Here is a 13,647-nt window from a genome sequence, read left to right as displayed (position 1 = left end):
TAAAGTCAATGGAGCGTGTAATTGGGATACAATTGATACAACAGGTATCAAAACTGTGCAGCTTCATATTCTAAAGTGGATGGTGTGTCTGTGCGATCAACGTAATCACAAAAAAAATCAAAAAGCAGAAAACTTTGCAAAAAAAAGAAACTTACAAGACTTGGATTCTGGTGAGGGAGGAGAGATGCTCGACACAGCCAGGTCGCTCTTGGATTTTTTTGGTTTCTTTGGGTGAATTTGCCACGGCTTCTCATAGTTGCTGCACTCCCTTCGAGTGTTTTTGCTTTCTGTTGGGAGAGATGCACTGTTATGCAAATTCTAGAAAGTACAAAACGCAGGCCAAGTTCACTCTGCAAGCTCTGTTGTCCCTGTCGCAGATGCAGATTAATGGCCATCTTTAAGGCTATATTCATCATATACTGTGTGTGTGTTGTGGGGAGGAGCATGTGCAAAGACAAATGCATCATTCCGCATGCGTGTGTGTACATTGTGTGTGCTTTGCATCCGCGTGCACCGACCTGGGGAGCTCTGCGCCCACAATGCTGCGGAGCCAGACAGAGCTCTGTGCAGCTTGCCGGGGCTGTCTTGCTTGGTCTGCAGGTGATCAATGAGAAAAGGGATTGGATGGTCTGGAGTCTCAGTTATCAATTTGGTCATCAACTCCTACAGGAGCAGAGTAAAGCAGAAAGCAGTTAGATGAAAGTGGCACTTGAAAAAGGAGTGAAAGAGTATGGCCAGTGGAGTATCCACCATGCTGAAATGAAGAAAGACTATCAATCCCAACGAGCATTAGAAGTTTTGTTTTGTAGTTGACTTCACTATCAAGGGAGGGTATGTGAGAAGGCAACTGGCCAAAGTGGTGTGATAATCCCCTTATCTTCAATATCCTAAAAAATAAAAAGTCAAGGCAAACAAGACAACACTACGTCCCCAAAGACGAGAGCACTTCCCCTCTGTGTCAATTAGCAACAAACATGTCAGCAAGCTCCATCAAGATCTGATCGGTCTTTCAAGACACAAGGACAAACAAGTAAACAAACGCTGCAACCTGGTCAATCTTTGCATTTCTAAAATGGTGTTATGAATCAAAAAGACGGACCATTCCATGATGTTTTAAAAAATCCAATAAGCAGCATCTGACATATTGTGCCTGATGGAAGAACGGACAAATGTAGAGACAGACAGATCAGAAAAAAAGACACCATTATTTCATTCCCAGTGGCAGATTACTTGTCTTGGAATAGATTTGAATAATTAATAAATAAAAAACATTATCAACTTGACAGTGTGGTTACTAATAAAGACAGAGTTTGGAAAGAGGGGGGAAAAAGTTTATTATACTGTGAGGAGATGAGACGTCGAAGAACAGGGAAAATGTTCATACTGTGACTCACAGAGTGGACTGAAGGAGAAAAACAGCCAAAAGAAGAAACGTACTGCAGAATGTAGAAAAGAAGAGAAGCACATAGGGAGCCACAGTAACAGGTGCTGAGGGCAAAGGCCACATCTTACTCTGCATGATAATTTGAAATCCGTCACACGCACGATGGGAATTCAGCATCAAATGCACCAATTTATGTCATAACTAATCATGTCCTATTTCTGTGCTTTGCCAACTCACAGGCACGCATTCATGAAAATGAAGACACCAAAAATACGAATGCAATGTGAAAAGTAATGATTTTTTTTGCCAGTAAAGCAAAACTGTTCAGGTATAACTGTCTCTCTGAAGCTGATATGTGAAGCGAAAGGAGCATATTGTATGTCTGAGCATGTGAGTGTGTGTGTGTGTGTGTGTGTGTGTACGCACTGGCATGATGTGGCGTGAGAATGAATGAACTCTGTTTGACCAGTTTAAGCCAGCCAGAGCAGCTGCGGCTGACTTCAGGACGACTACTGCAGAGAAGCAAAGGAAGTCATTAGTGGACTGCAGTGAATTGGTAGTAATGTATGGATAAAAAGAGTGTGTGTGTGTGTGTGCACGTACTATGTGTTTTTGTGTGACAACAGCATCATGTAGCCCCATTCTTTGGTGGATGGTATGCATTTGCCCTTATGGACATGCTAATATATCTGCATGTATGTGTTTCAGGAGGTGGGGAGGGCTACAGGAAGACAGCCTGTGTGTGTGTGTGTGTGTGTGTGTGTGTGTGTGTGTGTGTGTGTGTGTGTGTGTGTGTGTGTGTGTATTATTGCCGGCTAGCCTTGGCTGCACTGTGTGTGCTCAGAAAGCCAATCAGGTAATTGGTCAGGGGGACATTCCTGCCTGGCTCCAGTGTCTACAGCAGCTCTGACAGCAAACAGCATGTGAATGGACAAACAGGGAGCGTGCTGACTGCAGTCTAAAGAACTGGAAGACCTCCTCTGCCTGCAGGAGATAAAGTTGAAATGATCTACAAGTTCTTCAGAAAGAACAATTATGTTATTTCTGAGAAACAGCCATATGAGAAAATCCTGGAGGAGAATATATACGTCCCACTAAGAGTTTAGTAAAGCATTTCCTCTCACAACTGCAATGGATTTCTGCTGCTGGTGTCTAACACTTAGAAACCACGAACGATGCTAAAATGTAAAAGTTGTAATTACTGCTTAGTAGCTCCTGCGGGTAATTTAACTAACCTACCAACAGGAGGTCTATAAATGAAGGTTGTAATTTGGTAGATTATACAGGAAGCCAAACTAGCAGGACTCTGTTAAGTACTGCAGGGTTTCCAAGTCTTAATAGTTTTGAGCGGGGAGGGGGTAAAGAGAAGGATGTGCACTTCTTTTTATGGATGACTGCCGAGTGATGATTTTTATGATTGTGTTTCCCAATGGAAACCACACACACACACACACACAGATGTGTAGAGAGAGTAAGACGGGCGTGAGCTGGATGCATGAGGCAAACCAGCAGATAGTGTAGATTCTGGCCATTGTTAGAGGAATGGCAGCACATGTGGGTACATCAGCATTCTGCCCACGTCTGTACTGTAAAACACACTGTATACTGACTGCACATCCTGAGGGTTTTGCATTCAATAGGACACAAGCTGCTGAATGAGCCAAAGCACCTGTGTAACTTTGTGTCCTTCACCATCACCAATAACATCATATAAAGGCAAAGACATGCCATAAGTAATAGATCCCACCGTGTCTGCATGGAGGATATGCATACATTACATAAGTCACATATACAGCAGAGCAAGGTAACCGTATCTGACACTTTCACTTTCTATGGTAATGCGGTGCTTTAAATAACACGAGTCCTGTTTGATAAGCCCATGCCGTTTGACTCATAATCATATTTTCTTTGACAGGAGCCATAGTAAGATGTCGACTCAAAATTTGGGTCAACATTTCTATATACAAGTAGACTTTAATGCTATTTTGCTTGGAGTTACTTGCATCAGCAAAACAGCATCCCTAGCATATGTGTGTGAGAGATAAAGAGAGGCAGAGAGTTTCAGCCTCTGCATCAGTGTACTTAAGCAGGCCAACAGGTGGCGTTAGCAGCTGAGGCACGCAGTCCATATCTGTGCAGATCTGTTGTCAGGCCGAGATATCTCTGTGCCCCAGGCAGTTTGGTTTGGTGGCGGTAATTGACAAGCTGTCAGCCAGCCAAGAGACACCCGTGTCCTTGGAAGCTCTCAAGGACTCCCTCCGGAGACAATGACAATCATGATACTCTCTCTGACGTTGCATCCCTGCAACTTCAACAAACTCCCCAAATTGAAAGTGGAAAAGGGGTTGAAAAATGAGAGGGTAAACAGGGAAAGTTTTGAAGGTCAAACATGGGGGGTACACTGAAGGACACAGGGAGAAATGCACAGAGACCATTTCACAGTGATATGAAGGGGAGAACGATGGAAAAAGAAAAGAGAACACTAACAGGGTGGTAAAAGCATATCAGAGAGAGACAGAGAGCACCCACCCTGCTCAAGTTTTCCGACATCAACGAGTGCTTTACATTAGTCACCCTGCACACTTACCTTTCTGTGAGGGCTAAACAGACATATTTCTGGCAATCTAGGAGGTATCACAAAGAAAAGTGCAGGACTATAGTAAAGAAAAGGTGGATTCAGAGTTGATGCAGCTACATAAGCTCTGTGATTTAAGTGACTTGGCCTAAGCTTTACTTTTTTCTTTCTTGTCAACCTGCAAGCTGATGAATTTCCACCTCAGCTGTTGCAGACTCCTGGTGGACTGTCAGCTGTGGATGTCTGGATGTTTGGATGTGAGGAGACAGTGAGCCACCTGCACACAACACAATACTCTGCACGATCTGGCTTCCTATGATGTCTGGGTTCCTGGGAGGCAGTGTATTCATTACAATCTACAGACAAGCTGTCTGTATGCTGTATGTGTGCATTTATAAAAGGTATTTTCATGTTTGCCGGGTTAAAAATTGTTGTTACCTACAACATATTCTGAACTAAAAACCTTCAACATAGCGACTCAGAAGCTGTGGCTCTGATTAGCCATAAAACCTGACATATTTTCTTCAGACATGTCCTTGTATAAAAAAGATTTTAAATGCAGCAACAGCTCTTCCAAGACTCCCATGAGGGCTCCCTGTCCCTGTTGCCCGCACTAGAGGCCACCGACTGCCATTGAATTACCTGCTGTTTGTCAATGAAATATGGGAATGCAAAGTCATATCACAGGGTATTTTGTGTTTGTCCAATGTGTCTCACATATAGAAAGAGGTCATCATTGGGGAAAAAAGAGAGTGATATGATGAGCCCATTTAGGTGAATATAAGGAGAGAGAGAGAGAGAGAGAGACAGAGATGCCACTGGAAGAGATCCAGACCTTGAATAAGCAGGCAGACAAGAGCAGAAGAGTTCATGCGGAAGAGGAGACTGTGGGAGAGGCAATGTCACCTGACCAGGCTGGCACTACCAGATAATACTCATCAGAAGAGACGCTTTTATCTGCCCCACTGATACACACAAGTAATGGATGCCCTCACTCCTCACTCGCTCCGTCCCGCAGCACTGCCTCAAGTCCATTTTCATCACTACGCCCATGTTTCGCAGCAGGAGAAATATAGCCTGGTCCATTTCGCTGGGGGTATTTTGACCATGAGTAACGTGGGACTGGCTCACTATTAGTTAAGTAATCAACTAATCAGTTGACAAATCAGTGACATCACAATTGGTAATTTCTAGAGTGAAAATGCTCAAAATTCTTACATGTGAGATGTTTCTTTTTTACACCATTGAAAATTAAACATATTTGGGTCTTGGATTGTTGGTTGGTCTAAACAAGTAAACTTTTCAATTAAGCTTTGTTGAATGCTCAATAAGGAAGATCTTTTCTCTTACATTTTGATTTATTCCTCTATATTTAAATTTCTACCACTTCTTCTTGCTCTAATGTTGTCTGTCACTTCTGTTTCCCTACATTCACAAATCTGCCGTCTTCATATCTGATCAACAATCTTTAGAGCCAAACAGTACTTGGATGCTATTCTTTAAATATCTTCCCTATCCCTGCCATGACCTTCAGGATGTTACAGGAGATTCAACTAAGAGTTTCCATCATTCACCTGCAGGCTGCACTCCACCACCAACAGATCATTTCCTTTCCCCTATCTTCATATGCTGCTGCGGTTGATGAAGATGCTTCACACCGATGGGGTCTAATCGCCCATCTTTCCTTGCCCCGATAAATGCTATACACCTCCATCTGATGTCTTTTTATTGAGCTATTTTCTCACATTATATAGACAAAACTATTCTTCAATTAATTAAAAAATAACCATTAGTCGCAGCCTCATAAACTCAGTTACAGCTCTGCTGGTTTGGTCAGGACAGCAGTGAATTATGAAGTGCTACATATTTAATAGATTTTTGACAATAAAACATCCAACTCTATATACGCTATAAAGTACATTCTTAAAAAATACAGCTCAAGCAATTCGTTGATTTAGGCTCTACTGCAAAAGTTAACTTATCAAAGTAGTACCCTTTAAGGGTTCATATTTTTCAAGTCTATCTTAAAACAATACTCACATGCCCATGGAGACTATTATTGGCCTTTGCAATTGCCTTCAGCTGTGTCAAGACAAAATCTGTGGCCTTAGTTCTGTTAAAAAATGCAAGGAAACACTGTCCAGGGAAGCACAAAGAGTACATTTCTTACCAAAAAAAAACCTGTAACTTAAGATACCTGCTTGATTTGTCTAACTCAGACTGCCTAGGCCTTGAGAATGAGAACTGTGGATTTTGTCCCCCCATCATTTACAATGAAATTGGAAGGGATCTCTATCGGCAACAATTACAACAACTAAAAACTGTTTCGATATACATTAGTATTGTTTTAAAATAGAAAAATGTCGTTTAAATGCACACACGTATATGACTACACATATGCACAGACACATGTTAATCCCTCTTTGGACAAACATACACACACATACAGTCATTAGTCACCAGCTAAACAAATATAGGGTAGCTGTCAAGGTTCTGTGTATCAGATGATCAGCTCTCCCACACCACCAGCATGACTAACAATTACACACAGCAGTCAGCCATCAGCATCCTCCAGCTGTAAGTGGACATGATAACTTTATTAGCATGCACCGCAGCCACTGTACTCTCTCTCTACCCTCTTTCAGTTTCCCGTACACACTCCTTGCCCCCGCCTTACGCTGCACGCTCTAAATCTTCCTCATATTGGACTTCACTCATCGTCTCACGCCAAGATATCTTTTCCCTTTCCTTTTTGCCCCCTCCTGTACTCCCCCAGGACCAACCAGGCCTTAGGCTGCCTGCTCAGCTGCCTGTCTTGTAGTAATTACTACAACTGTACCTGTAGGGGAGCTGTATTAACCCATGCATGACCAGTCGTCTGTCACATCAAGTCATCAACCCTGATAAGACCATCACCGGCTCTAAACAAAAAGTGGCATCTAGAAAATGAAAACCAGAACATGCTGTAATTGATTTGAGGATGGCTGTGGCTGTTTAACCAATCACAAACTGTTTCTCTCTGCTGAATTTTGATGGTGTTGATTTCTAAATATGAAGTCCACTGTCTTCCCCTGTCCCCCAGAGACAACAAAAGTGAAAGGCCTCATTTCAATTTATACGTGGTGTCATAACAAATTACCACAGGAAATTGCAAATCGTTTTACTTTAAATTGATTGTATTGACTTTTAGCATGCCTTCACGCTTGTTTAATAGGATTTTAAAATTCAAATTAGAGTTAGCATCTCTGTTTACATGTAAATATATGCTATAATAACCCAGGCGCATACAAATAGATGATGAACTCTTAACTATGCTTAGTCATGATAAAGGTGTTAGGTGATGAACCTGCCTTCATCATACCACTGAGCTCTCTGGCATCATAAAATCACTTCACTTCTCACACTGTACTGTATATCAATATTGAGTGAGGTGAAATAAGAAACTTAAATGAAATAACAAAGCAACCCAAAATTTAAATGAAGTTACTGGGTTGTTATTACCAGCTGCGTGGGAGGTATGCCAATGACAAAGTAACCCTGTCACACAGACTTGTTTCCAGGTGTGTGCAGATGTAATAAGAACTCCCTCCTTCTGCTAAATTGTCTGTGTGTGTTTCTGTTAATGTGTCTCAAAAAGGTCAAGAACGACAAAGATTTCAAAGCCAGATGCCAAATATTTGTGACACATTCCTCCCATTTTCTACAGCTATGAAGGAATTATATCGATTGCAGATCAGCTGCAGTGAAATTCTCAAATAATCAACCACTATGGAAAATTAAATGATTAGAAAGATACAAAAACAATTTGGGTGCGTACAGAAGTAACATAATTTCACTGAGGCAAAAAGACGGAGCATACTGCTACCACAGTAGGTGAAAATAGACCAAACCCAATCACACCAAGTCCAATAAATTACCTCTTAAGGAAGTGCATCAATAGGTCAAGTGCATCAATAGGTCAGAGTGTGTGTGTGTGTGTGTGTGTGTGTCCAAGTCCTGCCTGCGTGACTGACCTCTTTACAGCACTACTGCGACCCTGAGCAGAGCAGCAGATTAAAAACACTACACAGCTGACCTTTTTTCCATGTGGATGAATATTCTTTATAGTCTCCTCAGAGAAATCTACAGGGAGAAGCAGAGTAATTTAACTTTACTATAAGTAGCAACACCAATAGTAAGAACAGAGCAGCTTACTGATACAAATTCCTACACTTAAACTCAAGGTGTTGGCTGTGCTCTTTCACAAGTGCTCTTTTTATTCTGTATCGATTTAAAATCTGTTATCTTCGCTGAGCAGAACTAATTGGGATCATTCTGTGAGACTGTAACATCACTTTACAGTTCACTTCTTAACTTTAAGAGAGAAAAATATATCTATACATGAAATAAGAAAAGCATGAGGTGATAGTAATTAAATTGATCATTGATGTGTTCATATTTTATGAGGCCTCTATGATCCAATGCCAATCCAGTGCATCACTCATCCGTACTTCATTAATATCAGCAAGTATTCATAACAGCCTTAATAGACATTATCAGACTTATATTCAAGTAACAGTGTTACGATTCAACATTTGACTGTTATACCAATTCCAGTTCAATCCAGTGACATGTTTTTGGTCTAGGCTACATGATCCATCAGTTTACTGTTGCAGTAGAACAATTATATTGCATAAGATATGATTGATAGATCACAGCAGGGAGGAACATGAGAGCGGGTTTCTACACTGTCTGCTTATCAAGACACAGACTGCTCCATTTTTACCCACTGGTCCTATTACACGAGTTTAAATGTCAGAAGCTTGCAGATAAACCCTACTGATCCTATTGAAGGTTGGATCCATGTTATGAGAACAAATAACCTCTGTGTGCTGGAGTAAATAACACACATATGCTTGCTATATGTTTTTAGTATGTGTATCATACAGAGAATGACAAAGTATCCTGAACATGAGGCCTTCAACATGCTTTAATGGCTACACCGACTTTTATTCTTCACGCCACACAACCATGTGAGAGGTCACGCTGCTCTGAAATTGTTAAGTGATTGGAAAAGAGTAAGTGTTTGAAAAGAATATCAATTTACCAAAAATGGGCAAGTGGCTGACAACAATCTGGAGCGCAATTACTTCGATTATTATGAAAGGCTGCTTCACTTTTCTGGAGAATATGCCATCAGTGTTGACTCAGCTTGCTATCTCTGCAAAGCAACCATTTCATTAGTGAGAGGGGTGGGGGGGGGATCAATTCTATAGCAAATCATAAGCTGTGTCTCATCAGAGTGAGTAAATGAACCCCTGCTCGCTGTTACACAGACTGTTTAATACTGCAGCTGTGTGCTGAAGGGGGTGAGGAGGCAGTGATGGGGCTTTGCAGATGAGTGTTTGGGAGAAATAAAGAGAATGAAGAGTTTGGGGTAAAGGAATTGATGACATCGAGGTGGTGTTTACACAACAGGAAGTAAGAAACCATTTGGTATAGATTAGAGAGCCCAGGGAGGGAGCACTTTAACATATGTATCCTTACCGTAAGAGGACTCATAGCTTAGACACTACATGACAGGGGGGGACTAAGGCTGTCTGAGGGGCAGGGGTGATTCATTTATGGTGAAACAGTTCTAAACCCGTTTATAGCATGCATGGCTGCCTATATGGCACTGCATCGAGTTTTCATCACCGGAAGGGCACCCTAGAGGGCCCTGGATAACGTTTTCTCCAGCACCCATTATGAAATCGCCCCCTGATACTGTTTCTACATTTTGCTCATGTATTTGGAAATTGTTTCGTGTTATTTTAACAGACACATTTTCCCTTTAAATGCTGTCCTCATGTCTGAATGGCAATCAAACTTTCAGGAGCTCTTTTTGGTTTACCCACCGTAGCAGAACAGCTGTATTATTACTTCTGCTGCACCAATTCTCTACATCTGATCAAAAAGAAAATTACATGGAGAATTCCACTCTGGATTCTTCTCATAAAGAAAGGCTTGTTTCTTCACAACTGAATGCACATGGGAGGGTTTTCTTTGGGACAACAATGCCAAGGTTTTCTTCCCAAGTGCAACACCAACGTAGCAGCTACATCATTTTCTCATGAGGAGTGTGACAGACCCAGGAGAGTTTTAACATATTCTCCCCTTACTACACCTCTTTCTCACTCCCTTTAGAAAACTGACAGTTTCCTCTGGAAAATCTACACTGCACAATGCAGCCTCACAATACACCATTCACAGTCTAAATACTGCAAACAACTCGGCACTGATCCATGAGCTTGCAAATAAAAACTCTGCGAGGCATCTTAAGGATGCAACACACGGCATGTAAAAGCTATAAGATCATTGACGTTTTGGAACAAAGGGTGTTTTTCAGCAGCACCACAAGCATCACCTTTAAAGCACTTTGCTTTAATCTTTGTCACGTCAATGAGACACAATTTTATTGTCCACAGGGGAAAAATAAAGAGAGAACACAGACAGAAGAACAGAGGGGGAGACAGGTGGAAGAGGAAGATGGAGGGAGGAAAAACAAACAGAGTGAGCACACAGAGGACTATCATTGTGCAGTTGAGCCTCACTGACTGCTGTGGCCTCTCAATAAGATTTCCCGTCTTCCTCGCTGGTTAAATGCTACTGTAAGTCTCTGTCCACGGTGCTGAAACAAGCCTCACTACTGCTATTACATCTGTTTAATATGCAGCCCATGTGTGTGTGTGTGTGCTGCTACTACATATCCAGCCGAAGCACACAACTGAAACGTCAGCACTTTGCAGAAACACATCATGTGCATGTGACTTTTGCTTTGCCACCAACACAGTGCACTACTGTATCCCCTAGCTTGCATTTCATGGTGACCACAGTTCAGTTGTCAGTCTTGTTTAACTGATAGTGACAGACTCACAAATCTGCTGAATCTCAGGGAAAAGCCAGTTCAACTGGACACTTCCGTCTGTCTTTCTATCTCTGCTCTGACTGTGCCTCACACCTGAGTGGTGCTTTCAGAAAGAAATCCAATAGCAAACAAAGGATGAAGTCATGCTCTCCCCTGGGTTGCTTAGATGCCACACTGAGAACACCCCGGGATGAACATACAGATCCCTTGAATGACAAACAAGACAGACAGGCAGGTTAGTTAGTTCGGCTGTGTCCTCTGTAGCAGAACGCACAGTAAATCCAACCCTGCTGCTGTGCAATATGAATTACAAGTGAGTGGCCCTAACTTCCACAAACTGTAACACTGTCGAGTCAGGCAGTGGTAGAGTACATCATCATCTTTTGAAATACGAAAATCAGTGCTGGAAAGGCAGTGAGGGCAAACACAGCGGTCAATATTCCTTCATGTGTGTCTGTATCTCATTTTAAACGGAGCTCAGTGGGACGTTTCAGTGGGGTATCCGCTCCAGTGATGACCAGACACCAAACTGCATACAAATAAATGCTTTTTCAATTTTAACAATTTTACCGCGTACTGTAATGTAAACGCAATCGGCTGAGGTGTAGTGAGTAATGATCCAGTTCAATATATCCCCAGTTACTCCAGTGTGACAGCTCACATTGCAGATGTGTGCTCTTATCATTTAGCACAACTATATATAAAAGCGGATTTAATGCAGTCTGCTGCAAAGCAAAGGCGCTTTAAATTGGCAGCCAAGAACTTCAGAGTTCATTTGTGCACTCACCTCAAACAAGGGTCCGATTTTATTCTTTTCCAGATACGACTGAATCCTTGACTGTTGTGGAGACGCCATGAAGAAACTGTTGTGCCTCGCAGCAGATTTTTTTTTAGCAGGATGAGATCATGAGGTGAGCCGGTGTCATTCGTCCTTCAGGAGGCGTCCCGGCGACTAAAATGTGCAAAAATGTCACCAAGCGGGGCTGCGGTAAGTTCAGACAGGGCTGCGTCAAGTGCGGAGCAGGCGGCTCTGAGCCCGGCTCATTGTGGAGACTCAGCCCGGGACCATCCCCAGTTTGTCGCCTCACTGAGTCTCTGGCGGCAGCTTCCCTGTAGAAGCCAATGGCACGGCAGCTCTGTGACAGGGACTACAAATCTTCCGCTCACTGGCTGCCCGCGCTGCTAACGGTGCCACCGCCACTCCCATTTATTTATCCTCCGGGCGCAGCCGAGCCCGCCGAGTTCAGCGCGGTTATGTGACTTGTAACGCGCCCACCTGAACGTGGAGCCACACGTCCGCGCAAACCAACTGCGCAACAACACGTGCACTATTAACGCAGGTGCAGTGCGCGCTGCTAATTACGGTAAACAAAGTTGAAAGTTCAACAAGTCTTTTTTTTAAATATGTTCAGCAGTAAAACAAAAAAAAAAAGGCTAAGTATGTAACGTAAGTAAGATACCAAAATAATAAATAAAGAATAAAGAATCTGTCTGCTGGACTAAGATTGACATTGTTCAATCAGTGTTTCATATCACAATGAAACCAAGGTGAATAGGTGGTGTATAAAAGGTCACTGTCAAGCTTCCATTGTTATCAATTTTAATATATTTTTACATACTGTATACATGACAACCTTTTAGTTTTCTGCAGCAACAATCAACAATTTCCACACGGATGAAACAGACATACAGTATATATGAAACACTACTGGAGCTTATTGGTGCAGTTTATTACCACTTGTTTGTTTGCATAGTAGTGAGCTAGACCACCTAATACATCCAATAATAAGTAACACGGAGAGACACTTTAATCCTGAGTACTGTCAATATAAAATAACAGAACATATCTCATAGCTCTACTTCCAAAATCCTATTAAATGTTAATACTGATAAACCATTGAAAATCTTCATGTGCATGCATGTAACAGACAATGGAAAACTCTCGCTTACTAAATATGTACATTACAAGTGAATAAACATCTGGTGGAACGTTACAAAACACACATTCATATGGTTAACCAATACTGAGAGGAGCGTAGAAGTCAGAGCTGAAGAGAAGCAGACAGATTATTGGCTAATTTCAACACAATACAAAGCCAAATTTCATCCAATATCCTTTTAATCAATATTATCTTGCTTATTTCATATGCAAATTAAACTAATAACATGAAATGCAAATGTCCCTCATGAAAACAAACATGATTTCCAGCCCATAATATGCTGACGCTGAACTGATGGGATTCATTCCATTTCATTGGGCTAATTTAATGCCGTTCTCTGGGTATAAATCTTTTGTTCTCTCACTCTGAATCATTGTCTTGTCAGATGCATTATATGAAAAAAAAACACAAAATATGTATAAAGTACAAGAGTGAAAAATATAAAGTATTAAAAATACTATTTACGGTTTTTAAATTCTATTTACACTTTAGGCAGCTACTCCAGACATATAAAAGTGGGCCCAATAACTGTCTTTAATTAGGTTGATCCTTCACAGGTGGAGGGAGAACTTTATAGGAACAAGGATGCTCCTCAAGACCTCTTCAGCATCTTCCTGGATGCAATGCATTATGGGTCACCGTCTGGGGGAGGAGGCTGGCACAGCTTGTACAACCTGATCATAGAAACACACACGCAAAATGGCATTTAATTACATTCTAGTATACAGTACTGTAAACACAAAGCAATGATCTGCAGAGGATCTGTTGAGAAATGTCGCTTCTTTAGTTCTCTAAGCTGCAGGTCTTTTGTTTGGTGCAAAGGAAGTATAATCAGAAATTTGGCTGCAGTCTCAGGAGGAAA

The 13,647-nt window shown here is 41.7% G+C and overlaps 2 protein-coding genes across 4 annotated transcripts in view; both read right to left on the bottom strand.

Moving 5' to 3' along the window:
- The window catches only part of c21h8orf34 (chromosome 21 C8orf34 homolog), a 52,553-nt gene extending 40,852 nt beyond the window's left edge, over nucleotides 1-11,701 (bottom strand). Inside the window, exons 1-3 of the mRNA XM_070928334.1 lie at nucleotides 11,633-11,701; nucleotides 519-663; nucleotides 156-287 (exon numbers count right to left, since the gene is read on the bottom strand). Coding sequence (XP_070784435.1) covers nucleotides 156-287; nucleotides 519-663; nucleotides 11,633-11,701 — 346 coding nt within the window. The remainder of the gene's footprint in view (nucleotides 1-155; nucleotides 288-518; nucleotides 664-11,632) is intronic.
- A 736-nt stretch (nucleotides 11,702-12,437) lies between these two features.
- Nucleotides 12,438-13,647, bottom strand: part of prex2 (phosphatidylinositol-3,4,5-trisphosphate-dependent Rac exchange factor 2) — an 83,320-nt gene continuing 82,110 nt past the window's right edge. For all 3 annotated transcript variants that reach the window (XM_070927811.1, XM_070927812.1, XM_070927813.1), the window contains exon 41: nucleotides 12,438-13,459. In XM_070927811.1, coding sequence (XP_070783912.1) covers nucleotides 13,414-13,459 — 46 coding nt within the window. In that variant the 3' untranslated portion in view covers nucleotides 12,438-13,413. The remainder of the gene's footprint in view (nucleotides 13,460-13,647) is intronic.

This window comes from Enoplosus armatus, chromosome 21 (genome assembly GCF_043641665.1).
Source record: "Enoplosus armatus isolate fEnoArm2 chromosome 21, fEnoArm2.hap1, whole genome shotgun sequence".
NCBI classification, from domain to species: Eukaryota; Metazoa; Chordata; class Actinopteri; order Centrarchiformes; family Enoplosidae; genus Enoplosus; species Enoplosus armatus.
The sequence above is the reverse complement of the archived record's forward strand: the minus strand, read 5'-3'. Positions and strand labels throughout refer to the sequence as shown.